Source organism: Schistosoma haematobium, chromosome ZW (genome assembly GCF_000699445.3).
Source record: "Schistosoma haematobium chromosome ZW, whole genome shotgun sequence".
Lineage (NCBI taxonomy): Eukaryota > Metazoa > Platyhelminthes > Trematoda > Strigeidida > Schistosomatidae > Schistosoma > Schistosoma haematobium.
In genome coordinates, this window is record NC_067195.1 from 62,190,181 (window position 1) to 62,216,816 (window position 26,636).

At 41.4% G+C, this 26,636-nt stretch overlaps 2 protein-coding genes across 2 annotated transcripts; one reads left to right on the top strand and one right to left on the bottom strand.

Annotated features, from left to right (window-relative positions):
- The first annotated feature begins 6,440 nt into the window (after positions 1-6,440).
- ALG1 (mannosyltransferase) lies at positions 6,441-17,013 on the top strand. Its single transcript, XM_051211985.1, has 7 exons — positions 6,441-6,745; positions 8,379-8,627; positions 8,664-8,872; positions 8,916-9,113; positions 12,672-12,931; positions 15,411-15,583; positions 16,108-17,013. The coding sequence occupies exons 2-7, from the start codon at positions 8,397-8,399 to the stop codon at positions 16,450-16,452; spliced, it is 1,416 nt and encodes a 471-aa protein (XP_051072116.1). The 5' UTR covers positions 6,441-6,745; positions 8,379-8,396; the 3' UTR covers positions 16,453-17,013.
- A 1,736-nt stretch (positions 17,014-18,749) lies between these two features.
- On the bottom strand, positions 18,750-25,898 carry MS3_00004097 (uncharacterized protein). The gene is made up of 2 exons (XM_012940110.3): positions 25,717-25,898; positions 18,750-23,135 (listed from the first exon to the last, which is right to left on the bottom strand). Exon 2 carries the CDS (start codon positions 23,080-23,082, stop codon positions 21,019-21,021), a length of 2,064 nt encoding a protein of 687 aa, XP_012795564.1. The 5' UTR covers positions 23,083-23,135; positions 25,717-25,898; the 3' UTR covers positions 18,750-21,018.
- Positions 25,899-26,636: the final 738 nt, after the last annotated feature.

A 26,636-nucleotide genomic window follows, 5' to 3' on the forward strand; every position in this document is an offset into this window, starting at 1 on the left:
CAGATTCGAACTGGCGTCCATGGTCTTTAGTGATGGTTGAAGGACAGCCGAAGTTTGCTACCCATCATTCGATGAAGGCGCGGGCCACTGTTTCAGCAGTGATGTCCCTGATAGGTACTGCTTCTGGCCATCGAGTGAAACGGTCTACGCAGGTTAAGAGATAAGAGTATCCATTTGAATCTGGTAATGGTCCTACCAAATCCAGATGACCATGGTAAAAACGGGCGTCGGGAGTTTTAGATGAGCCTATGAGACATTTGTTGTGTCTAATTACCTTAGTTTTCTGGCATCTTACACAGGAGCGTGCCCACTCCCTCACATCTTTATTCATGCCACGCCAGAAAAACCGTTCTGCTATAAGCTTGATGGTTGCACGAACGCCTGGATGAGAAATTTTGTGCAACGTATTGAAGACATTGCGTCGATAATGTTTCGGCACGATTGGGCGATCCCTACCTGTAGATGTGTCACAAAGTAAGGTGCCCTTACCTGTTCCAATCTGTTTGATGCGTTGCTTGAGTGTTGTAGACGATAACTCGTGCTGGAGATCAGTGTCTTCTTTTTGAAGCTGGGCGAGTTTCCGAAGGTCGATTCCTTGGAAACTGTTCAAGGAAGTTATACGAGACAATGCGTCCGCAACTACATTGTTTGCTCCAGAAATGTGTTGAATATCTGAAGTAAACTGTGAAATGTAATCCAGTTGTCGAGACTCACGAGGTGAGTACTTGTCTGAAGAGGAGCTTAGCGAGAAAGTAAGAGGTTTATGGTCAGTGAAAGAGGTGAATTCACGACCTTCGATATGATGTTGAAAATGCCGTACAGCACAGTACATAGCTAGGAGTTCCCTACCGAATGTGCTGTGCCTCGGTTCGGTGTCTAGCAACCGTCCAGAGAAAAATGCCAAAGGTTGCCAGGAGTTGTTAACCCATTGTTGTAAGACTCCTACGATTGCTGAGTCGGATGCGTCTACCGCGATGCTAATGGGTGCTTGAGTGTCCTGATGTGCAAGCATTGTTGCTTTAGCGATGAGTTCCTTAATTGTGGAGAATGCTTTTCGTGCGGTGTCGTCCAAATTAATGGATTTCGCATTTCTACGAAGTTGGTCGGTAAGAGGTTTCATGAGTAACGCGCATTTAGGTATGATCGTCGACAGAAACTTACAAGGCCGTTAAACGTTCGTAGTTGCTTGATCGTGGTCGGTTCTGGGTAATCCAGAATTGCCGCCACTTTGGTCCTAACGGGTTGAATGCCTTGAGCATCTATAGTGTGTCCTAGGAAGTTAAATGAGTCGGTTCCGATTTGGCATTTCTGAACGCTTACAGTAATGCCGTGGTTTTGTAGTCGTTCGAAAACAAGATCCAGATGCTTGAGATGTGATTCTCTGTCTGGACTTGCGATTAGGCAGTCATCAACATACGCATGTACGAAGTTGAGACCTCGGAAAACGTCGTCTATGAATCTTTGGAATGTTTGAGCAGCGTTTCTTAGACCGAAAGGCATTTGCGAAAATTAATAGAGTCCGAAGGGAGTAATGATGGAGGTTTTCGATATGTCGTCTGTGGCCATGGAGATTTGGTTATACGCTTTAACCAAGTCGATTTTCGAAAAGATAGTTGTACCTTTCAAGGTAGCTGTCAAATCGTGAATGTAAGGCAACGGGTAACGATTGGGAATGGTTTACGCATTCAATCGCCGATAGTCACCAGTTGGACGCCAATCGTTGCTGTCCTTTTTAGGAACCATGTGCGACGGAGATGCATATGGGCTGTTTGACGGTCGTATGATTCCTAAGTCCATCATGTGACCGAACTCGTTTTTCGCCAACCTTAGCTTTTCGTGGGCTAGTCGTCGTGCTTTAGAGAAAACAGGTGGTCCTGTAGTCGTGATGTGATGTGTAACGTTGCTGGTTACACACGGTAGTTTCAGTTGCGTTTGTTGTATCCCAGGATACTTATCGAGTAGCGTTTGATAAGGTGGATCTATCGTATGCTTAATTGTGACCGGGGATAATCTGCAACCAGAAAAAGAAGTTACGCAAACGGATAAATTAGTGTTTCCGTTTACCAGCCTCCGTTTGCGCGTATCGATGATTAGATTATGGTGTTGTAGAAGGTCCATACCAATGATTGGCATAGAAACATCTGCAACAACGAAAATCCAGTGAATGGGTTTGCGTAAACCCACGTTAAGGTAAACGTACCTTTTGCCATACGTAGCGATAGGTTTTCCGTTTGCCGCCTTTAAGTTTAGAGCCGATTCGTGAAGCCGGTCGTTGAGATTCACTGGGAAACGCTAACTTCTGCGCCAGTGTCAACGAGGTAGCGAACTCTTGTTGTCACATCTGTGACGTATAACAGACGGCTATGTTCACCGGCTACGGTTGCCGATAACGCGTGCCGGCTTGGAAGTTTCCCGAGTTGTTTTTCGAGTCAGTCGGTTTTGTGTTTGGAAAATGCAGGGTTTACTGCAATGCCTGGAAGACTTTCCATACTGGTTAGGATACCAGCACCCGTCGGGATTATCCGTCTCTCGTGGTCTAGAGACAGATCGCTTACGTGGAATGCTTCTACGTGGGGTGTGTGATCACTTACAGATGTTACGAAAATTAAGATAACGCGTAAGTGTATGACATAACTCGGTTATGTCATTCTGAGTCGTTTGAGGCTTTTCTTTGACTGAAAAACCTCGGTAGTAGATTTCGTAATTTCTAAGATACGATCGGCAGATGCAGCCAGCTCATCTAAGGCGTTGTTCTGAAACGAGACCAGAACCGCTTGCACCTGTTGCAACATGTCCGTCGCAGAACCATGCTGCAGGTCTATGTTATTAAATAGTTGGTCTAACCTTTCTCGATCGGTTAGGTCTTCTCGTTTAAGAATGGAACGCTTTAAGGTTTCGTACGGGTCAGAAACATCACTAGTAAACATACTAGATGTTACGTACCTGTTGAATCCCCGCGGTAGTGCCTTGACTACTGCGAGGAACTGTGCACGTGTGTCACTCACGCCGTGCTCGTGGAAGTCGGCTTCTGCGTAGCGAAACCAGGCTTCGATATTGTCGGGCCGGAAGGGCATGAATTGGAACGAGGGTGGGGACATGGTCTTAATCTTAAATACCTTAGGAGTCTGTCCGATCATAGGTGAAAATTAAGTACGAGAATATTAGGGAAAAATATATAGATATCCTGAGACACGGGGAAAAATATCACAATGTATAAAAAATTAAAATAAAGCAATGACATTTACCATCCCAAAATGGGACAGACTCACAGTTTACGATTTGCTGTACCAGATCACGTCGGTCTCACCAATGAAGATGGCACAGGTATTCAGTGTTTGGCAACGCTTTTACCAGCAACACCTTCTATTATAGCTCGTACTCATCAAGAGAAATCAAAAGACAGAGTCGAGGAGATCAGAAGTTGTATTCGACGATTGCCAATATATCGAAATTTTCTGATCTAGTCCGGCTAGCGATTGCGGTAGATGTTGAGCACGGCGTTCCCACACGTGATCTGGTGTGGATGCATGACCGAGAACCTTCAGCTAGGTGAGTCTGTAGAATTATGGTCTACTATGATATTAGTACTGCTCTTATAATAGACCTAATCCTAAATTTGTAGATTTGTCATGATATAACTGCCTAACCTATAAGATCTTACGTGGAAGTCACACCATCGACTACACCAACTCACTGTATCGTATCAATTACCAATACATGATGTAGAACAAGGTTAGGCTGGAGAAGGAACAATATATTTAATATGAATAGAAGATATAAGGTAACATTCAGCAGAGACCACGCCTGCATGGCCGAGCCATGCCACTCGATCAACTCCAGTCCATTCAATTCATTCTCCGCGCCTTCTCCATTGTTAGGTATTTCCCCGAGTTAAATATTGAATATCTATTTTCTGAGTAGTCTCGTGTTCACAGCTTTGTGGATTGTGTGGCTATTGTCCGATGCCACTACAAGTCCACTAAAACTAATCTGGTCAGCATCCAATATCGAAAACTTACAGAGCTATTTGTTTTGGGGATTTATTTACCGCTACAGTTTCATTTCGTGTCTTGGTTTGGGTGCTGATTTAATTTTAGTATTGATTTACAATAAAACTACAATCTGATTTAAATACATTTGTCGATGCCCATGACGACGGGAATGGTACGCTTACATTTACCCCTCAGATCCATGGTAAACATATGTTTACTTTACGTAAGCTTAAGAATTATGAGCGCTTTCTTGTTGTCGTCAAGTGAGCTTCAAACGTCAAAAACCCGGTAGTACAAATGCATATGCAATGATATTGATGAATTACTAACCACTAATTATGGTACTTCTCATCAGAGAATTCACCTAATAAAACTGATGCACAGCGACCAACCTGCTACAATATAAAAAGATAAACAACCAAACGTAAGAATACGAAGTAAACAAGTAACTAGAGTGTAGCAGCTAATAAATTCCCGAAAAAGACAGTTCTGTAGGTCTTTGGCATTTGTGCTGAACTTATTAGACTTGTTGGATAACCAAATCTATCTATCAAACATCCTCTTCAGATCTCCTCGCCGTGCATATATCATATACTATGTTTAACATCGACTATCTTCCAAGTATATCTTCGTACACTTCATTCAAGACTTCTTGTTTGACTGATTTTGATGTTCTCGACTATAAAGATATTACTAACAATGTTGTCAAGCACTTAATATCCGTAAACTCTTTAAATCCACACTCCACAACTCTCTTATTATCTCAGAATATGAAGTAAGTTTTGCGCGATGTTCTGAAACTATCTCACTACAACTCATATCTAGATGGAAGATTTAATAGAGTTAATAACTGACAAAGCTACTTTATGTTGCGAGAGTTCTTTTAACCACTAGTGAATACTACAAACTGCATCCAAATCTAGAACTGTGATTGTCTTACTGTCATCTAGCAAACTTAGTCACAGTGTTAGAATTTATACTTCAATAAAGCAAGTGCAATCGGATTAGGTCGTTCATGGCAGATGATAACCGGTGTTTTCAACGTGGCATCGTCACCGATTCCATAAGGATCAGTCATGCATAGACCAAAACGTGATACTACAGATCATCGTTGGGTAATCAGTTGGATGGTACTCATCACTATACACCAACTTCCCTGACTATGAGAAAGTGTTTGACACTGTGAATGAGAGAACCTTATAGAGCCTTCTTTGACACTACGATATACCTGAGAAAATCGTCAACATTATACAGAATTCATATAACGGACTACACTGCAAGGTGGTGCGGGTAGACGCATTCCAAGTGGGAACCAGAGTCAGACAAGGCTGCTTACTCTCACCCATCCTCTTCCTTCTGGTGGTCGACTGGATTATGAAGACCTCGACATCTGGGGGAGCAAGGAATTTAATGGACAGCCGGGATGCAAGCAGACGACTTGGATTTCTCAGACGGCTCAAAACCTCTAGCCCATACACACGAGCAAATGCAGGCCGGGACAATCAGTATGGCGGAGGCCTCTGCATCAGTAAGCCTCGACACACACAAGGGAAAAGGCAAGGTCCTCAAATACAACATGGCGAACACTAACCCAACCACACATGATAGTAAAGCTCTAGGACAGAGGGAAACGTTTACGTACCTGGACAGAGTCATCAATGAACGTGAAGGACCCGACGCAGACGTAAATGTAAATATTGACAAAGAAAGGTCTTCATTCCCACGGCTAGAGAACATATGGAACTCAAAACAATGAAGTCAGAATCTTCAATACGAGCTGCTGCATGGAGCTGGAGCTTGGAAAACTACTACAGCTATCATCAGACAAGTACAAGTATGTACAAACAATTATCTACGCAATACACTCAATGTCCGTTGGTCGGTTAACATCAGCAGCAGCCTACTGTTGCAAAGAACGGACAAGCTTTCAGCTGAAGAGGAAATCAGAATAAAACGTTAGACGTGGATAAGACACACATTTAGAAAATCATCAAACTGCACCATGAAGCAAGCATTAACATGGAACCCTGAAGTGAAACGAAAAGAGGAAGTCCAAAGAACACACTGAGCTAAGAATTGGAGGCAGAAATTGTGAGGAGGAATAGCGACTGGAAGCAACTGAAGAGGATTACTCAGAACAGAGTTGTATGGAGAATATTGGTGGGTAGGCTATGCTCCTCCACAAAGGGTAACAGGTTTAGGTAAGTTAGCCACTCTGAATATTTTTGGGCTTTACTTAGCTTTACAGACCACAATGTACACTGGTGTATATTATTTTGGTTTAAAATTTCACGTGACTTAAGCGATGAGAGACTTGATCCAATCAATCCTCAGTCAAAATAACTTCACAAGGTAGCAAGAAAAAATTGAGATAAGTTCATAGCTGTCAAGCTGTTTGGCGGTATTTCTTCAAGTTTTAGCAGTTATCTGTATTTTTACGCAACCTTAGGAAATGTGACTTAGTCTATTTTGAATATCTGTACTGCCACGAGCGAATCTACCCTTTTCGTATATCATGTCCCCTAAATGTCTATAATCCAAGCACACACCGTAAATAACATTCAGTCCTCGGTTTCAACCGAAAAAGTTTAAACATATAAGACGCGGCTGAGTTAATGGTTGCGCAACGTGTTAGGTTTTTTATGTAGTCCTAACACATTCTGAATACAATCCTGCTACCTTTCAGTTCGAACTATCAAGTTCTTTCAATCTCACTTGTTGATGTAAATTATCGTCGATCTTCACCACTAAAAGTGAGTTCATGTACTTACTGATTTGACGGCCCTTATGAGCCTTTTAAGGTTAAATAAAAAAAATGTGATCAGATTGATTAGGTCTCATAATTTTGCCATGAGAATATGATCACTGCTGTTCCGCCAGATCCCTACTCAAACATTGTAAAGACAAATCTTTCATATGGGTTTAGCCTAGAAGAAAGCATCCACGTTAATTTGACCGGGAAGATAACTTCAAAGCAAATGATACATCTTGTGCAAACTAAAACGTCACATCAGAGTGATTCCACATTACAAAACAGCAACAAGTTTTCGATGTTCTGTTTATCCGTTTAGTAATTACTAAAGAGACAAAATCGCTTATAGAACTGCTCATAGTCATATTCGTTGTACAACTGCAGCGAGAAAGAAATTGTTACATAACTCTGTTTCAAGTCATAGTCGCATATTTTCGATATCTTTTCTGTCTGGTACTGACCGTATGTAATCTGCCGTAGCCAATTTATCTCCATCGACATGTTAGTAAATTTTCCAGGATAGAGCAAGTTGCCTTATGATAGACATGCTCTCCCTCTCATCTCTTTAGCTGTACAACTAGCTATCCAGTCAATAATCTCTTTGGAGTGCAGATCAACGTATGTTCACGGTAACTGGTGAACTTAAGCGACGATAGAAATGAAGAAGAATAAGTGTAGAATGCAGTAATAAATAGTATAATAATAGGTTGCATTATTCGAAGTCTTGCTCACCAGTGTAGATCACCAACGTAAATGGTGTGTCGAATGGTCGGGGGCCAACTAACGTTAAAGTAACACATTACGGTTAGCGCCTAACGTGGATTAACATTCGTCGTATCTAAGTACTGTTGCTATCTTGATGACCGTGCGGCCCGAATCACGTCATTACAAAAATATATTAGTAAGGATAGGTACAAGGAATCGAGTGCGACCGCCACCACATGGGCCAGTTCATGGCGTGCAATTAACTGATGCGTGTTAGTTGTCGTTGACCTTAACGAGGACCGGTGCACTGCTCGATATTCAGTGATGATTTGGATGTGGCCCAGTGACACTTCACTGCCTATACATGAATAATGTCCTCGTTTTTCTGACGAATTACGATTTATAGTAATTGGCTGACTAACTGTGATCCCTGTATCAAACCATGCTTTTATAGCTATGAAGATATCAAAATACTATCCTGCGTGGTTGTTTTATGTAACCCACCTTGAATTGTGATTCCCCTATCATTTCTCAGTTTCTGTCCACAATGGTCAATGTATATACTTATGGCTTTCATCGAAAGTTTTTTTCGTAGTCTGTTATTTCAACTGCTTTCATGAATCGCTGAGAAATGACAATGCAGCTATTTCTATAAAGTTTGATAAATGGTGACACGACACTATCTAGAAAAACCAAACTCACGGAATTCTACAGCTAACAAATTTTGTTCGAGCGATAAGCCAAAACCCTAAGTCAGGAAAAAGTAGGTATGCTACTCTAGTTACCATTTTATGAAAATAAAGTAGTTTGTATGATGTGCTTTCGACTCCCGAATTAGTAGATGAGTTGCATTCAAAAGCAATCTTGGTGTTTGAAGTTTAGTTGTAAAGATTTATATACATACATATGTTTCAACTATTTTATTTTAGGTTTTTGGGAATTAATTGATGACCACTAATCGAACAGCTCACGTTATTGTGCTTGGTGATCTCTCACGATCACCAAGAATATTGTCCCAAGCTCAGTTTTTGGCTCGTGATGGTTGGGATGTAACTATATCAGGATACAAAACTGAAATAATAAACCCGTTGAATTTTAAATTGAAAGTCCTGGGTATACCTATGTGTCCGAATTTCAAAGCTCTACATTTCCCTTCGTTTATGGTTTTTATCCTCAAGGTATGTTTAATTTTCCTTTAACCATGTTAACTTTAGTTTATTTTTACGGCTGTAGCACTCTTCTGTCATCTTACTAGACACTGCCGTAGCCGTTTAATTTTGGTTCAGAATCCTCCTGCAGTACCAACTTTTTTGATTTTATGGTTGTTTATCAAGATTACGGGGAAGAATTTAGTTATTGACTGGCACAACTATGGTTATACTCTTGTGGAGCTAAATGCGCCTAGAAGAAGTTTATTCACGCGGTTAGCAAACCTATTCCATTTATATCCATATTAATATTTGTAGGTTGTACTACATATTGGAAGTTGACTTTGCAAGCCGCTTTATGTCCAGAATGTCCGATCGTGTTGCGAACATTTGCGTATCCAAAGCTTTAAAGTACGATATGGGAATGAAATCAATAGAAGCAACTGTTTATTATGATCGTCATGCAGAAGAATTCAAACCTACACCTGTAGATGTTGCCCACTGTCTGTTCTTGAAGTAAGATCATTCAGTAGTCTATTTTCCGGTTAATTAGTAGTTTTTAAGTATTAATCTGTAATCAATAACATTTTTTCGGCAAATGTTTTATTGAGGTTATTTCGTAAATTTATTTTTGTCCTATATGTAAAAATAATGCTACATTATTCACTAGTTATCAAGATATAAACTTAACTCTCTGAAACTTAATTTTATTTCGGAATTATATGGTTGCTAATTTTAAAAACCCCGCTTCTCATATTAACTGGAAACCTCGAGTAGACCCATTAGAGTTGAACTCAGTGACGAGGGAACCAAAAGCACATCGCAGGAACAACTGAGGTCACACTCAGGCAGCTCTGAGAACGAGGATGACCCAGATGTTGCTTGGAAAGATAGATAATCAGCTGTGGAAACAGCAGTGATATCTACTAGTGATTTGAATCAAAGGGTTGCGAAAAACCAGTGAATTCCTGTCACACTTATTTCATTGATAGACTCTCGTAAACTTATCCCGTCAGGCTCTAAACACAATGCTGAGCGAAAACAAATCAAATCTAGGTTAACGAGAAGTCTACGGAACGATCGTGAGCAGTAATAGGCAACGAAAGCAAGAGATGAAAAAGCAGCGGCTGCAGGTAACACAAAATAGCTTTACTGACTAATGGAAGAGACCGGAATTTAGAAGTCAAGTGTAAGTGAGACAATCGCTGACAAAGACGACACTCTTATCTGCTCTCAGTCCAGACGTCTAGGATGATGGGCGGAGCACTTAAAGGGGCAGTTCCATTGGTCTACAGCTACCCACCATGCCCAAACACCCTGGAGCCCCCAAATGCCCTGGTACGGCCGAGAGTGGGGGGCCGCCCTCCCTCTCGAAATGTTCTCACACGGCCACGTGTATACAGCCTCTGCCAGGGAAGTCCTACCCACTGCCTTCTCGTAGCGGGGGTGTTGTTTACGAAATTGAGAGGACGAAAAGCGAATGTCCGGCGCTTTAACCGGGCCGGTGGACACGGTGAGTCCACCTAGGGGAGTTGGGAAACCCTGATTGCAAACCGTTGGTGCACATGGGCTCCAGTTTCCTGAGGGAACAAATGGCGTATGAACCAATTGTTGGTCACCGGCTACCATGGGACTGCATCTCCTCACGATGCTCAACTGCCTTGTGGGTCAAACCTTTAGGTCAAAGGCTCAGGGTGTGGCCCCATAAGAAAACCACCTGCTTCGGTCTGGGCACCCGGGCAGTATCACAGCCCACACACAAATAAAATGAAATTACAATACTAGAAATACTGCTCTTGTTCCAATTAAAATCCAGACAACTCATATCCACTTGATAAAATTTTTATTTTTATTATATACTACGCCACTGATATACTCTTTTATTCCCACTTTGTGTATCCTTATTTTTCAACTTATACAGCAGCTCGCCTATGGTGGAAACTTTTGTGTGATGCATATATATCTGGTGTTCCATTGTACCTATATTTATGGTCAAATAAATAAATGAGACACCCTGAATGGAACATTGAAGTAGGCCTCTGAACTCTGATTGAATATCAAAAAGCTATAGCTAATCTGAAACGACGAAGAGCAGCTGGTCCAGATGGATTGACTTCAGAGGTCTTTAAGTGTGGTGGTCCGATTTCAGCCATTAGGTTTACTAATATTTTAGCTAAGATCTGGGAGTTAGACATCCCATCTGACTGGTTGCAATCGCTTATTGTCCCAATATATAAGAAGGGATCAAATTCATCCTGTGACAACTATAGAGGGGTTGGTTTAACTAATATAGTATCTAAAATACTAGCCTCAACAATTATCGGACGCCTTACGAAGACTTGTGGACTGCAAACACGAGAAAATCAGGCTGGCTTCATACCTGATCATGGATGCACCAATCACATATTCACCATTCGTCAGATCTTAGAACACAGGCATGCTTATCGGCGTCCGACAATCGTGGTCTTTCTTGACTTAAAAGCAGCATTTGACCCGGTAGACCGCGAGATTCTGTGGTAGTATCTGTCATTGAAAGGCGTACCTCAGAAGTACATAAACCTTATGAAGGCTCTTTACTCAAACACTACTAGTCGAGTGAGAGCCTATGGCGAACTGTTATCTGCTTTTGCAACCTCAAGTGGTGTCCGTCAAGGCTGTCCACTTTCTCCATTTTTAACTTCATCATAGACCTACTGATGGAAATAACATTCTCATCGACTGAATTCTCGAATGTTGATCTCCTTTCAGGAGGTGCACTTATTGACTTAGAATACGCAGACGACATAGTCTTGTTTGGTGAAAATGCTGATAAAATGCAGTCTTCTGGTAGCACTAAGCAACAATGCCAGAATGTTTGGAATGCGCTTCTCACCCTCTAAATGCAAGCTGCTGCTTCAGAACTGGTCTGCGTCAACACCTGAACTAAGGATAGGGAGTGAAGTAGTCGAAAGCGTTGACAACTTCACTTATCTTGGAAGTCTGATCAGCTCTAATGGGTTGGTGTCTGACCAAATCTGTGCGTGGATTCATAAAGCTCGTTTAGCTTTTGCCGACTTACGTCACCCATGGCGAATGCGAGATATCCGTCTATCAACAAAAGGACGAGTATACTGCGTGGCAGTTTGTTCTGTCCTACTTTATGACTGCGAAACCTGGCCATTAAGAGTAGAAGATACTCGTAAGTTACTAGTATTTGATGACAGATGTCTCAGAAATATTGCTCGCATCTGCTAGGATCACCGGGTAAGTAATAGTGATGTTAGACGCAGGGCATTAGGGAATGATGGTGAATCAGCTAATGAGGTTGTGGATCTTCATTGTCTGAGATGGTTGGGCCACGTTACGTATGTCTGAACACCGATTACCACGACGTGCAATGCTAACCGGTGTTGGAGATGGTTGGAAGAAAGTTAGGGGCGGCCAAACCAAAGCGTGGCATCAGTCCTTGAAGTCACTAACTTCTGGCCTGAGCTATGTTGGTAGATGCAGACTACTTGGTTGGGGTTCGCGTGACTATCGTGACCAATGTTTGGAGACTCTTGGTGACATGGCTCAGAATCGATCACAATGGCGTTGGTGTATACACTCTGTCTCCATATCTCTCTACAAACTAATCCTTTCTTCCTGTACTATATCCTTATCGCAATTTTTCTTTCATATATAACCACCGTCGAATTAACTACTTTTATGAATCTGGTGTCCATCTTGTTGTGTTAATGAGGTATGGTAACTTGGACCGATGCATATATGTGTCCGGTCCCAAGTTGAAGTTGACTGACTGTATTAAAGCCACTTCGTAGGAGTGAACCTCACTCCGTCACGAACCAAGGCTCAGATTTCATCACATAAGATTGATAACAAGAAATTATTACTTGTTCGTATTGTTGACTTGCTGTTTATCACTAGTGGTTACAAAAGTGAGTTAGTGTATATTTACGAATGTGAAGTCGAAAAAGTCATTATTGTACTGATAAAGCACCGACTATATTAGCTAATTATTTCCGGAAAGTTAGTTTCGATATTTCCCTAGTGTTTCTTGACAATTTTCTCAACTCGGGCTTATTAAATTTTTAGACTCAGCGATCAATACTCAGCGTTTAGAAACAAACTAGATTCATGTCGATTCACACGCTTTACTGAGATAACTGCTCTACCGACTAATACCAAGAACAATGAGCCCCATTGGCGCCCAGATCGCCCAGCATTGGTTGTTAGTAGTTGCAGCTGGACACCTGATGATGACTTCACGTTGGCAATTAAAGCACTGGGAATCTACGACAAGGCAGCTGAAAAACCAGATTCAGGTTTACCCAGTATTGTGTTTGCTGTAACAGGTATAGTTTTACGCTAAACTGTGTTCAGTCTTGTTGTCTTAGACATTTTTAACCTGTTCTGACTTATTGTTCTCGTAGTGTGGCTGGTTTTATCTATAAGATCCATATTTGTCAAATTAGCTATGGTATCATCATAGATCAATCGTTCACACATAAACTTTTCTTATTTTCTAATGGCTTCGCCCCTTCCACTCTCGTCTTAGGTGCATTCTACCTAATGTTGTGTTATCTGCATCCCATCTTCATTACATGTATGTAGTTAATGACAAGAAGGCATATTGCCTTTACTCCCCTAAACCTATCCAAATTTGCAACGAAAAAACAGGGCTTTAAGTGTCGCATCAAACTCTAAAAATCTATCTAAATAATAGCAGTATTTTAGGTTTCCTTTCATGCCACTTATCAGAAAGGTGCTCCTAAATATTTATGTCCAAAGGATCTGTAATCTTACTTAGTCTGTACAACAGATTTCAAAACACTTCTTGATTACTTCGAGTGTTGTTTAAGATCTCAGATAATTTCAAGTCACTTATAGGTATCGTTACCAAGGTTTGACTTGATAATTTCGAATAAATTGAGCACTGAGTAGATTGTTATAAATAAAATAATATATTTGCGTGCACATAATATTCTTGCGTTGTAACAATTACAATTTACGCCTGTTACTCCTCGTGGAGGAGCATAAGCCACTCGCAATCCAACCCTGTCCTGAGCAGTCCTTTCCAGTTCTTTCTAGTTGCTATTCGTCGCTCTCAGGTCTGCTGCCAATTCCCGACGCAGTGTGTTCTTCGGTCTTCCTCTTCTCCGTTTCCTTTCAGGATTCCATGTTAGTGCTTGCTTCGTGATGCATTTTGATTATTTCCATAATGTATGTCCTATCCAATTCCATCGTCTTTTCCTAACTTCCTCTTCAGCTGGTTTGTCCTCTTCCAGAGTACGCTGTTACTGATGGCATCCGACCAGTGAATGTTGAGTATCCTGCGTAGACAGCTATTTATAAATACTTGCACCTTCTTGATGATGGTTGTTGTAGTTCTCCAAGTTTCAACTCCATACAGTAGAACTGCCTTGATGTTCGTATTGAAGATTCTCACTTTGATATTGGTTGAAAGTTGTTTTGAGTTCCATATGTTCTTCAATTGTAAGAATGAGGCCCTTGCTTTGCCAATCCTCACCCTCACGTCTGCATCTGAACCTCCTTGTTCATCGATGATGCTTCCCAGGTATGTGAAGGATTCTACATCTTCCAGAGTTTCGCCGTCAAATGTGATTGGGTTGGTGTTCTCCTTGTTGTATTTGAGGACCTTGGTTGTCCCCTTGTGTATGTTGAGGCCTACTGATGCGGAGACTGCTCCTACACTGGCTGTCTTTATCTGCATTTGTTCGTATGCATGGGATAGAAGGGCTAGATCATCTGCGAAGTCCAAATCGTCTAATTGATTCTCCGCCTAGAGCTCTCCTATTTACTGCCGGTCCCAAGCCCGGGTAAAGGATGAGGGTTGGTCATGTGGTTGGCAACCCCATGCCGTAGGAAAAATTTTGGTAGAAAAATGCCAACCAGATTAAACAAATTAAACCATTTAAACTCTGCTCTGGGAATTGAAGGAAAAATTATGACGCCTCAGGATGGAAGTCGAGATTCTTTGGAAGTCACGAGGCCGATGCCCCTTCTAACAACCAGAGCAACAATTTTTATAGGTACATGGAACGTTCAGACAATGTGAGAGACCGAGAGGAAATGCTGAGATACAGCTTGGAAGTACTCGGAATCAAAGAAACCTATTGGACCCAAGTTGGACAGCAAAAGCTCGATACGGGAGAGATGCTTCTGTACTTCGGTCAAGAAGAGAAAAATGCTTCACACACACGGAGTTTCTCTAATACTATCCGAAGTAGGATGAGAATCTCACGGATCCAGAATCACCAAAGCATCATTCAAAACAAAGAAAGAGGGGATCACAATCAATGTTATCCAACGTTATGCACCCAACAATGATAACAACGACGACAAAAAAGATCAGGTCTATTAGAGGCTGCAATCAATCATAGCGAAGTGCCCAAGAAAGGCCCTCACCATCCTAATGGGGGATCTAAACGCCAAAGTGGGAATGGACAACACCGGATATGAAGATATCATTAGACGACATGAACTGGGAGAGAGAAACGGAAATGGGAGAGATTTGTGAACCTCTGTGCATTCAACAAATTGATTATTGGTGGCACAAAATTTCCCCCCTCTTGTGTTGTTCCTTTGTACTATTTAAACTTGGATTAATTTTGATTTGGTTATTTATCCTATGAAAAAGTGGCTTACACTGAGTCGCAAAATGTCAGAAAATTTTTTTTTCTAATCATTGGGATATTACAAGTACATTGCTTTATTTAAGTCACTCAGTCTAAAGTACCACAGAGGTGATTTAGAGTTTCTATCTGAATGTGACACAACTATTGTCATGTTATTTTACTTCCCTTGCTTTAGGTCGTGGTCCATTACAAAGCTACTATGCAAAATTAATAAAAGAACAAAAGTGGAAACATGTGGAAGTCATTATGTTGTGGCTTGAGTGGTCAGATTATCCCGTTTTTCTTGGATGTGCTGACTTAGGACTTAGCATACATCGAAGTTCCTCGGGACTGGATTTACCCATGAAAGTGAGTTTGAAGTATTTTCAGATATTACAAAGAAGTAGTATGTGTAATCTTAAAATGTCACCTTACGTAATATGTAACCACGAAGTGGGGTTATTGCCAAAATAATTTTTAAACGGAGAAACAGATAAGTAAACCTATATCTGTATTTACAGACGAAGCTCTGTATGGTTGCATTTCGGGACAATACCGTCATTTTGTTATTTTGAAGTTGAAAAGGCTCTTAGTTTCCTAAAGAACGCTTACCAGATAGCTATACCATAAACTAGTCCAATCGTGTGTTCACACAAGTTTTTACGTGAGTATAAAGAACAGAAGTACACTCTAGAGGTATAGTTATTTTATTTTAATTCTAGTTCCAAAAACCTAGAATGACCAAATATAGAATCCAAAAGCTTTATTATTAAGATTCAACTTTTCAATATATATACCCATGTAGATTTTCACTTATTACTAACCACCAATTATTTTAACCTAACATCCTTGAACACATTTCGTATGGGTATTTTTTTATTGTATATGTTTAGGTAGTTGACTTACTTGGTGTGAACGTCCCTGTCCTGGCGCTAGGTTATACAACACTCAGTGAATTGATGGAGGATAATAAATATGGCTTATTTTTCGAAACTGGCGAACAATTAGCTGATCAAATGTGCGACTTGTTGAAACCACCCCGTAATTCTACAGTCCAATATACTTATGAAGCTAGCCGTTTTTTATCTGTTGGGTCAGAAAAATTAATTCATTTTCGCGAATGTTTAGCTGAAAGAAACAAAAACCTGATTAGAGGATTTACCTACTGGAAAAATACTGCATTACCAGTGTACGAAAAAGCAGTTCATACTAATCCCTATAAAAACAAAGATAATTAGATGGTAATACATAATACGAATCTTTTGTGTCACTTGTTTACTTGATTTCGAAAACCCTAGTTTCTATTCATTTATTTATTTGAACACATGAATATTGGTACAAGAGAGCGCCAATATATATGCGCCACACAAAACAATGAGAATTCGAAGAGAAATAGAAAAAAAAGCTAAGGAGCGCAAAAAAAAGAGAACAATAACGAAGAGATTGGTGTAAGGTAGTGTGGTGGTAACGAGGTACAATCAGAAGAAATCTTTCAGGTAAGGGAGACACAACCACTTTTTATGAAGAAAGTAAAAGAAGGTTACAGCAGGATCGCCACTGGCTTCTATTCTGAGCCATATCTGATAACGTCTCTAGCCACTGTGTTGCACCATCTCTCGGACCCCAGCCAGGGAGTCCTGAAGGACCAACGCTAGCCAACCCTTTGCAGCTTTCTTTCATACCACGACACCATGTCATGCACTGACCACCTCTCCGCTTCTTCCAACCAGTCCCAGAGTCGGCAAATAATGCACGACGTGGAATTCTCTGGGAAGACATTCGTAGAACATGTCCAAGCCACCGAAGTCGGTGTTTCAAGATGGTGACACCAATTGAATTATCATCTCTGTGCCCGAACACACGATGCCGAACCTCTGCATTACTGACATGGTGTTGCCGCTGGATGTCAGCACTCCTTCGGAGACAGCGATGATCGAACACAGAGAGTCGTCTAACGTCCTCAACTCGGAGAGGCCAGGTTTCACAAGCATAGAGCAAAACTGCTCTCACCGACGCGTCGTAGACCCGACCTTTTACAGCCAGACTAACATCACGAAGGCGCCAAAGGTGGCCCAGATTGGCATAAGCCGCTCTGGCTTTCACTATTCGTGCATTGATCTCATGACTCACACCCCCACCAGCACTTATGCAGTTACCCAGATACACGAACTTCTCGACTACGTCTATCTGCTCACCATCTAGGGTGAGTACAGGATTGGAATCCTGCCAGTCTTGTAGAAGTACTTTGCACTTCGAAGGTGCAAAGCACATACCATACCTACGGACACTGATTAAGTGCGGATTGCATGGCTTGGGCATTATCGCACAGTAAGATAATATCGTCGAGAAGTCTTTCTCCAGGCAACAGATCCACACCACCATTACTTACATTCATCAGAGCTGTTTTCAGAATGTCATCGATGGCAAAGTTGAAGAGGAATGGTGAGATTGGGCAACCCTGCCTAACCCCACTGCTCGAATGGAACAATGGAGAGAGGTGGTTGTATGCCCTCACTCTGCCTGAGGTGTTTGTATATAGGGCTTTTAGGATGTTAATAAACTTCTCAGGCACACCCTTCTTCAATAGACAATCCCAGAGAACAGTCCTGTCCAACGAATCGAAGGCAAGAAACACTACGATTGTTGGCCTTTGATAAGTATGGCGGTGTTCTAACACTTGGCGGAGGGTGAAGATATGATCAATACATCCTCGACCACAACGAAACCCAGCCTGCTCCTCGCGAGTCAATCTTTCTCGGGTTTTGAACAACCTACGAAGTATGACGGAAGCCAATAGCTTGGACGCAATCGGAAGTAGACTTATCCCCCGATAGTTGTTACAGGAACGATGTGAACCCTTTTTAAAGATAGGGACAACTATCGACTCATTCCATGACGTTGGTACACTCTCTAGCTCCCAGACCTTTGTAAACAATGTCGTCAGTTCCTTTGTCGGAAATTCACCACCATCTTTAAAAAGAGCTGGAGGTAAGTCATCTGGGCCAGGTGATTTGTAACGCTTCAAGAGTTGGAGTTCCTTGCGGACTTCCTTCTCGTTTGGTGGATTAGTCGTCACCGGCCATGGAGGGCAGGACAGTCTGACTGATGTTGCCGGAGCAGCAGGCCAGTTGAACTGCCCTTCGTCCAAGACGTCGATGGATGTTAGTGACTGGCATCCCATCGCCCTCGCAGATTGTTTCACTCACACCAGACTTCTTGCTGCCAGTGGCTCGGATGAGCTGGAAGAGCTTCCGGTAGTTACCAGATGCAGCTGCTGCTTCCAGCTCATTAGCACGCATCGACCACCAGGCTTCTCGGTCCTTACGCAAGCTTTGCCCAATTTCCTTACGTAACATCCTTCGTTTATGGTCAAACTCACGGTCACCCGGAGTAGACCGATGGGCTTTAATGAGTTGTAAGGAACCTGCAGAAACCCAGTGCTTATAAGCGGGACGTTTCGCGAACCCACAACTGACTGTACCCGCCATTTTCATGGCGTCATGCAATTGCAACCAGTGTTCATCTATACTTTTCGGTGGAGTGGTAGCTAGCCTAGAGGCTAGCTCAGTTCGATTCTTACTTGCAACAGAAGTTGCAACCAGCTTGCTAATATCAATCCGTTGATGGCGGTCACTTCGTTGTCCACTGAAAAGTAAGGCAAGATTGGCACAGACCAAGGCTTGGTCAGAGTCCAGATAGGTACTCCAAAAGGAGCGGCAGTCTTGTACACAACCACGCCAGCGGTAGCTGATCGCGATGTGATCAATCTGAGTCCAGGCTTGAGATGCAGAGGGAGGACGCCAGGTGGCACATCGGTGATGATTGTGCCGAAAGTTAGTGCTAGCCAGAAACGGGTTGTGGTCTGTGCAAAGTTGCAGTAGACGGTCCCCGTTATCTGACCTGCGACCAACGAGTCCCCATCGGCCACCTAAACGACTCTCTTCTGTGCCTAGACGCCCGACCTGATCATTCAAGTCTCCGGCTAGTACTACAATATCTGTCGAACGCACTTTCTGGAGAAGAACAGATAACTGGTGGTAAAACTCAACCTTGATTGCATCCGGGCTGCAATCTGTCGGGGCATAGGCGGAGATGACGAAAAGACATCGTTTCTCACGTCGATTCCTTCTCACTTTGATGGAACTTTCTAATCTAACAGCACATAACCGACTGTTAATGGGGATCTAATCGACTAGTGCTGCCTCAGCTCTAGCGCTTAGTGCGACACCAACGCCAGCAAGACCAGACGAAGATGCCACAGGGTCCCCGGATAAGCGCACGTAAAACAAGCTTTTCGAAGTGACAGATGTAGAGCGAATTTGTAGTACTTCACCAGAGTCTTGAATACGGGTCTCGGATAGACAGCAGACATCGATAATGAAGACTTTCCAAAGACATAGCCAGCCCTATCTGTTGTCCGACCTGCATAAGTGTGCGAACGTTGAAGGCAGCCAGTTTGAATGGTGCACGTGGTTTCAGAAAAACTGCTTCAGTACTCATATTCGGATGTAACATACAATTTTCAACCGGACAGTGACTCGAGAACGTTTAGATACAGTCGAATTTCCACCAAAGACGAGCCGCTGTATAAATATAAAAGAGGGTGAATAATGTGGAAAATAATAATAATAATGACAATAATTGTAATGATAATAATTTGAATCAATTGATTGTTTTTCGAAGCGAGAAAAGTAATTTCCATAGACATAGTTCATCATTTGTGTGTGGGCTGTGATACTGCCCGGGTGCCCAAACCGAAGCAGGTGGTTATCTTAGGGGGCCACTCCCCGAGCCTTTGACCTAAAGGTCTGACCCACAAGGCAGTGGAGCATCGTGAGGAGATGCAATTCCATGGTAGCCGGTGACCAACGATTGGTTCGTACGCCATTTGTTCCCGCAGGATACTGGAGCCCATGTGCACCATTGGTTTGGGATCCGGTTAAAGCGCCGGACATGCGCTTTTCGTCATTTCATTTTCGTAAACAACACCCCCGCCACGAGAAGGCAATGAGTAGGACTTCCCTGGCAGAGGCTGTATACGCGCGGCCTTGTGAGAGTATTTCGAGAGGGAGAGCGGACTCTCCCCACTCTCGGCCGTACCAGGGCATTCGGGATTAGCAATTACGTTAGATTTTCAAACACACAATCGATTGGTCACTGAATAGTGGTCATCGTCACATGTGTTCAGTCCTATCGTGTTGATCGAATTCTACCGATCAAGTCGCAGTATGGCCACTAGTGTAAATGATTCGATATCACGTGCGTTATGTTGATGTGTTAGGTGTTTGGAAGCAGTTGACAGGAAATACTATTGGACGTACGTCTCCAGCTAGTTGTTAGTACTAATTTACTTTTCTAATCAGTGTAGACCCTTAAAATAATTGGAAAATCTGGATAATTCTCGATGACGCCCTCATATCTAATCAGATTTAATCACATGGAAGGATTTTATTTGCACTATGTTCTTTGGGATAAAAAGACAAATTTGAAAGTCAAGCCGAGTATATTTTACACTATCAGTAGAATACCATACATTCATTCGTTGTTAAAATGAGATTTTAGGAAAAATTACACGATATAGAAAAAGTTTAGGTAGTCATTGTTATCAGTACTAACTTGAAAGCACGAAAATTTGGTGACCCTACCTAAAATCTAGTCGAACTCTGCAGGACAATAATTATTACCAACATAAGTAAAATCAAAAATAAGAAGGTATAAAATAATTGTAACATTAAGCCTAATAAATTATCTCTGAGCAAAATAGCATTATTTATATTACTGAAAATGAGTGCTTACACGTCTCTCTAAACACGAGGCATAAAGTGCTTCCATATTTCATATGAAATATGTAGACGGTTTTCCGTTAAAGTGAGTAATAGCGTGGCTGTTGCTTCAGTCATTTCAGGGTGCAAACTAATTAATTCTCTCACATTTTCATCCACAGATCTTGTTTGGCATTTGATGAGATCACAATGTGACATACCGGGGGGGATCGTATTCTTGTTAGACAAATTATCTGAAGAGCAGTCCTTGTGGTTCTTATCATTCGATAACGATTCACAAATGAGATCTGGGTTTGCACTTATGTTATGTTGCGCAGATGGCTTGATATCATCTTGCTGGTCTCGTATGTCGTCTTTTTCATCAAAGGCTAAACCAACCTCCAATTCATCATCAGAATCTGACTTGTTTAAATCTAACTGAGCGTAATTTAAATCCATTGTATGATCTAAACTCCCAGTATCTATCCGGGGCATAACTTGTGCTGGAAACAGAGAGTTGCTCCCTTGAGAGCATAAGCATCTATCTTCATTACGCTCACTGAGCGAGCGTAAGAGTGTATCATTTTTAACAGATGAGTCGGGATTTGCGAATCGGATGTTTTCATGAGAATCAGGATGTGTGGAAATCTCGAGTCCGTAGTTTGTCGAAGAAGTGTGACAACTAGCTAGAAGTTCGTTGTTGTAATTTACGGTATTATCTATGGTAGATGTCAGATAAAAGTTCCTTGGCGGTATAGGTGGTGGCCCCGCAGATAGAGGGTCTGGTGTGAGACTTTTTCTGTTACACAAGGCACTGACAGAACACGAAGCCAATCCTGAAGGCTTGTCAGCTATCTCATGAAGGGATGCTGTTTGATCATAAATTACGACAGGCTCGCTGGGATGAAAACTTAGTTTACCAGAGTCGCTTGATGGTTTGTAAGGATCAACGATAATATCTTCAGTCCCTTTTATTACCAGGCGGCAAAACGGACATGTTAAACCATTGCTTGTGGATTGACAATTAAGTAAGCAATTTTTGCAAATCAAATGACCACAGGGTTCGAGTCGCGTATCTTTATTATTTTCATCACAAATCTTACATAATTCGAAGGTTGAACCCATTTCACAGTAAAGCTGATACTGTTCCTTTGTTACTTGTAAGTGAACTTGGAGTAGATTATTTGTTAAATAGTACAACAATGTGGTAGGACTGGGTTTCCCGTTTGGATATAAATAGAATCCCTCTCTTTCTCCATCAACCAACGCTTGTGCCAGGGATTTATTTTGTATTATAGTTTGTACGATTTTTAGTTCCTGTGTAATATATCCGATAGCCCACTGACCCAGTTTAGTACATGATAATCGAAAAATGTATGTTCCTGGACCAGGGTAAAAGCAGTAGCGTTTAAGAACACCTTTAACTTGATCATACGTCATGAACGCCATGTAACCGGGATGGAGGATGGCTAATGCTTTCCAGGTTTCCAGTATATTGTTCCACGGTTGGAACAATCTAGTAAATACATCGAACTCAAAAATGGATACATAGTCATTACAAGTTATGTCTATAGTCGTTTGGAGAGCCAACAGTTGAGTATCAGAGTCTATCCTGAATGTTTGAATTAACGAATCTTTGAATAATTGCCAAGAAACAACTACACTATCCCCAAAATTGCTCAACCACCATCGAGCTGCATCAGGTTTCGTTATACGGAAACCCTTAGAGTCGAAAGTATCATGTGGGAAGAGGGCTTCCAAATCGTTTAGCAGATGTGAATATACTAGCGACAACTTAATCAGACGAAACCGTGCATCTGAGTTGATATCGAAAATTTTCTCTTTGGAATTTTTGAAAAGACTAATAGTTTGCTTGGATTTCTCAATCAAGGTCGAAATATATATTTGGAAGTATTCTATTTCAGAGAGTACATCATAATTTTCTTCGTAATTTGCAATTATTCTTTGTAACTTTTCATATATATCCGGAATCGTATCCAAAATATAAGGTGGACTGGCTTTCAAGCTCAACTTTGGTTGTTGGCAAAGACGCACAACTTTATCGAGATATTTATAGCAAAAGTTAACACATTTTCTGTCAATCATTACAAGTCTTCACAAGAAGTTTATATGCGATTGTGACTGACAGCATAAGTAGCCTAAAAAATATATTGTGAAAATTAGTGTGTAATTGATTTATGGAGTTCAAACATTAAAGCAAAATATGTAAGGATACAGCATCTAGAATGACGAACGTAACACACTGGACAGTATTACACTATGACAGATTTCTTAACCAACATTTGTAATTTTGGGATATAAAAGATTCAGTATTAGTGGAGGTATTATGAACTTTCCAACCCCCCCCCAGGTATTAGAGAGGATTACAAGTTTAAAACCAGTGTCTTTTATCACTACTTATTAAACTTGGAGTTTTCGCCACGAAGTATACTGTGATTTTCTGTTTAGAGACAAAGAATCTCCACAAAAAACGGATAATTAAGATAATGCGAAATTCAAAGGGTTTGGCCATCGTATCAATATGAGGATTCATCAGTCTGTATACAAAGCAACCTGACAGTGATGGTCTAATTCATGGCAGTACTACTATCCCTTTGTATTCTCGAATTTATTATTTAGCCTACATGGACCATCGAAAATATGCAACCAATTTGAGTCAAGTGTTTTACAACTAGGAAGCGCTTTGGGTAAATTTTGATTAAACAACAGATTTGTCTAAGAACTGTTGGTTTAGAACAATTACAAGAATCTTTCCCCAGCTAAACTTCGGCTGACCAGTTCGTGAACTATTCCCTCTAGGTTTAAAAACGGGTTCCTGTGGGACAAGATACATCGGTTGCAGCCAGTACTTCATTTATTTAAACACATTGGTACACGGAAGCATCGAACAGATATGCGCCACATAAATCACTCGATTTGTGTGAGGGCTGGGATACTGTCTGTGTGCCCAAGTCGGAGCAGGTGGTGTTTTGGGGGAGCTACACCCAGAGCCTCCGACCTAAAAGCCTGACCCACAAGGTAATGGAGTGACGTCAGGAGATGCAGTCCCTCAGGATCCTGTAGCCAATGTGGTTTGGAATCAGGGTTTTACAACTCCCCTAGGTAGATTCTCCATATCCACCAACCCGGTTAAGGCGCTGAACATTCGCCTTTTGTCTTCTTAGTTTCATTAACACCTCAGCCGCGAGAAGGCAGTGAGTAGGACTTCCCTCGCAGTGGTTGTATGCACGTGATCATGTGAGAGCATTTCAAAAGAGAAAACAGCACCAGGGCATTCGGAGGCAGCCAGTACTTAGTGTAAACACATACACATTTTCGTAAATTACCCCTTCAGATTTCATAGTTGTATACAATTAAAAATGCATCATATTTTTGGCTGTTTTTCCTTTTTATTATTGGATTTCCCGGCGATAACTGAACTCCATGGTAATATATATCCAAAACTACTGTAACTTGCTCCAGAAAATCTTGTTCTTTTAATTGCGGTGTCCGGAATTGTTAACGTCTTGTGAAAATAGTGAACACATAAAGGGCAGATCTTGAAGCCATGAAAAGTAGGCACATAAAACTACCGAGACCTAAAATCCTCAAGAAATTCCTAGTTTTTGCTTTACACTGACACTATCTGCATGTCATTTACGAATACAAGTGCTCTTTAACTACTGTTCACGAAAACAATTGATAGAATATGGTGTGATAGTGCAGTGATAAAACTGAAGAAATAAAATCAAATAATAACAATAAAACACAGCCCTTTAGTCTTACTATTCAACTGAATCCAAAGAGACAACTGGAAGTGGATTCAGTTAACACTATATCATACACTTACGTTTAGCATATTTTCTCCAAGGAAAGTACCATTCACTATTTCAGCAAAGGTTTGCGTAACATTAGTATAGTGCAAATAAACTAGTCCAATCGAACTATAAACTGGATTAAGGGGAAACGAGAAACGATAATTCTAAATTTAAAAATGACCCCTCTACTAATGTTCTTTGGTACAATATTTAATCTAGCATTCCCGAAATACTGAAAACACTGAACGTTTCAACTCTTAATGTTCACAGAATGATTTTGACGATCCTACATTAATGTTCAGTTGGGAAGCTGCTAATCGCTAACTTGTGTATTTATATTACTCCTTAGATTTAGTTCATTAATTTCCATAGAACTATTGTTAATGTGGAGAGAACAAGTATATTATGTACTGGTTTCCAGGAGCATGGGACTCACGATCTGACCACGAGAACTATATGCTTCATCTCTGACTAAGATTTGTTAAGTCTAGCAGGCGAATTGACAGACTAAAACATGTATGTCGAATGGTCATTTTAATTTTCAAGCTCTAATCCTAACTTAGTGACCAAGGATAAGTTCGGGGGCAGTCCCATTGAGAATTTTTTGTAAAAATGTAACCTTAGATTTACTCAGGTGTGGGATTCTTTCCAGAATTCACCCGAAATTTCCCAAAGGAATTGTTGATATTGGTAGCCCGAAGCTTAAAATTCGCGGTCAAAGAAACTCCGGGTCACTCCGTTTCTCTCACTGTGCGATAACTTTCTACAATTACGCGCTTTGGTACAATCTTCGTCGTGAGTGGTAATTATTTGCAGTGTTTTTACTTCCACAATCGTTTTCATTTTATGACAGCGAAAAGAACATTTATTTACAGCTTTTATCAGTTAAAGGTGTACATAATTAATAATATCGTAATTTTACCCTGTTGATGGAAATAAAGAACGCAAAATGCCACAGAAACAGGAATACAGGCTTTCGAAGTGTGACTAGCATCCAAGTAGCGCGACTCTTAAAGAACGCTCTCTGGCTTCTGAATGGTTCTGAGCGGAATAGGAGAAGCTTTGAGTTGACGGGCTTCGATATCTAGTAGCAGTAGATCACCGATGTCTCCAGGTAGAACTTACGCACATATATAACGATAAAGAGAGGAATATTTGTAAATTATGTTGAAATCTAATTTAGTCTTGAGTTCTCAAAAATATGTGAAATTTCCACCTAAAGACACCTGGGAAGTCGCTTGGACCACCTTAGCCGGCAGCGAATTTCAGAATGTGAATACTCATAAGGAACAAAAGGTGTTCCTACCATCCATTCTGCTATTATGTGATTCGAATTTCTGGGTGTTGCCTCTTAGTTTTGTGTTAGGACTGTGCTTAATTATGCATTTAATAGTGCTCAGGAGTGTTTAGGTGGCTGCAACTCACTGGAAGGGCACTTTTGAGGCGTCTACATTCTAATGGGAAAACATTTAGTAATTTGAGATGAAGTTGAGCCCTCAAACTGATTGAGCTATTCATCATCGGATACAAACCAGCGTATTCCTGTTGTAGAACTCCGCCTGGAGTCCCTCTGGGGGCTACTGCCGGTCCCAAGCCCGGATAAAGGAGGAGGGTTGGGCATGGGGTTAGCGACCTCATCCCGTAGAAAACTTACTCGCTAAAGAAACGCTAAACAGAAAAAATTATTCAAACCTTTTAAACTCTGCTCTGGGACTCAGAAGGTCTTCATTTAGAAGAACTATGACGCCTCATGATGAAAGCCGAGTTCCTTCGGAAGTTACGAGGCCGATTCCCCTTCTGACAACCAGAGCGACCATTTATTTAGGTACATGGAATGTTCGT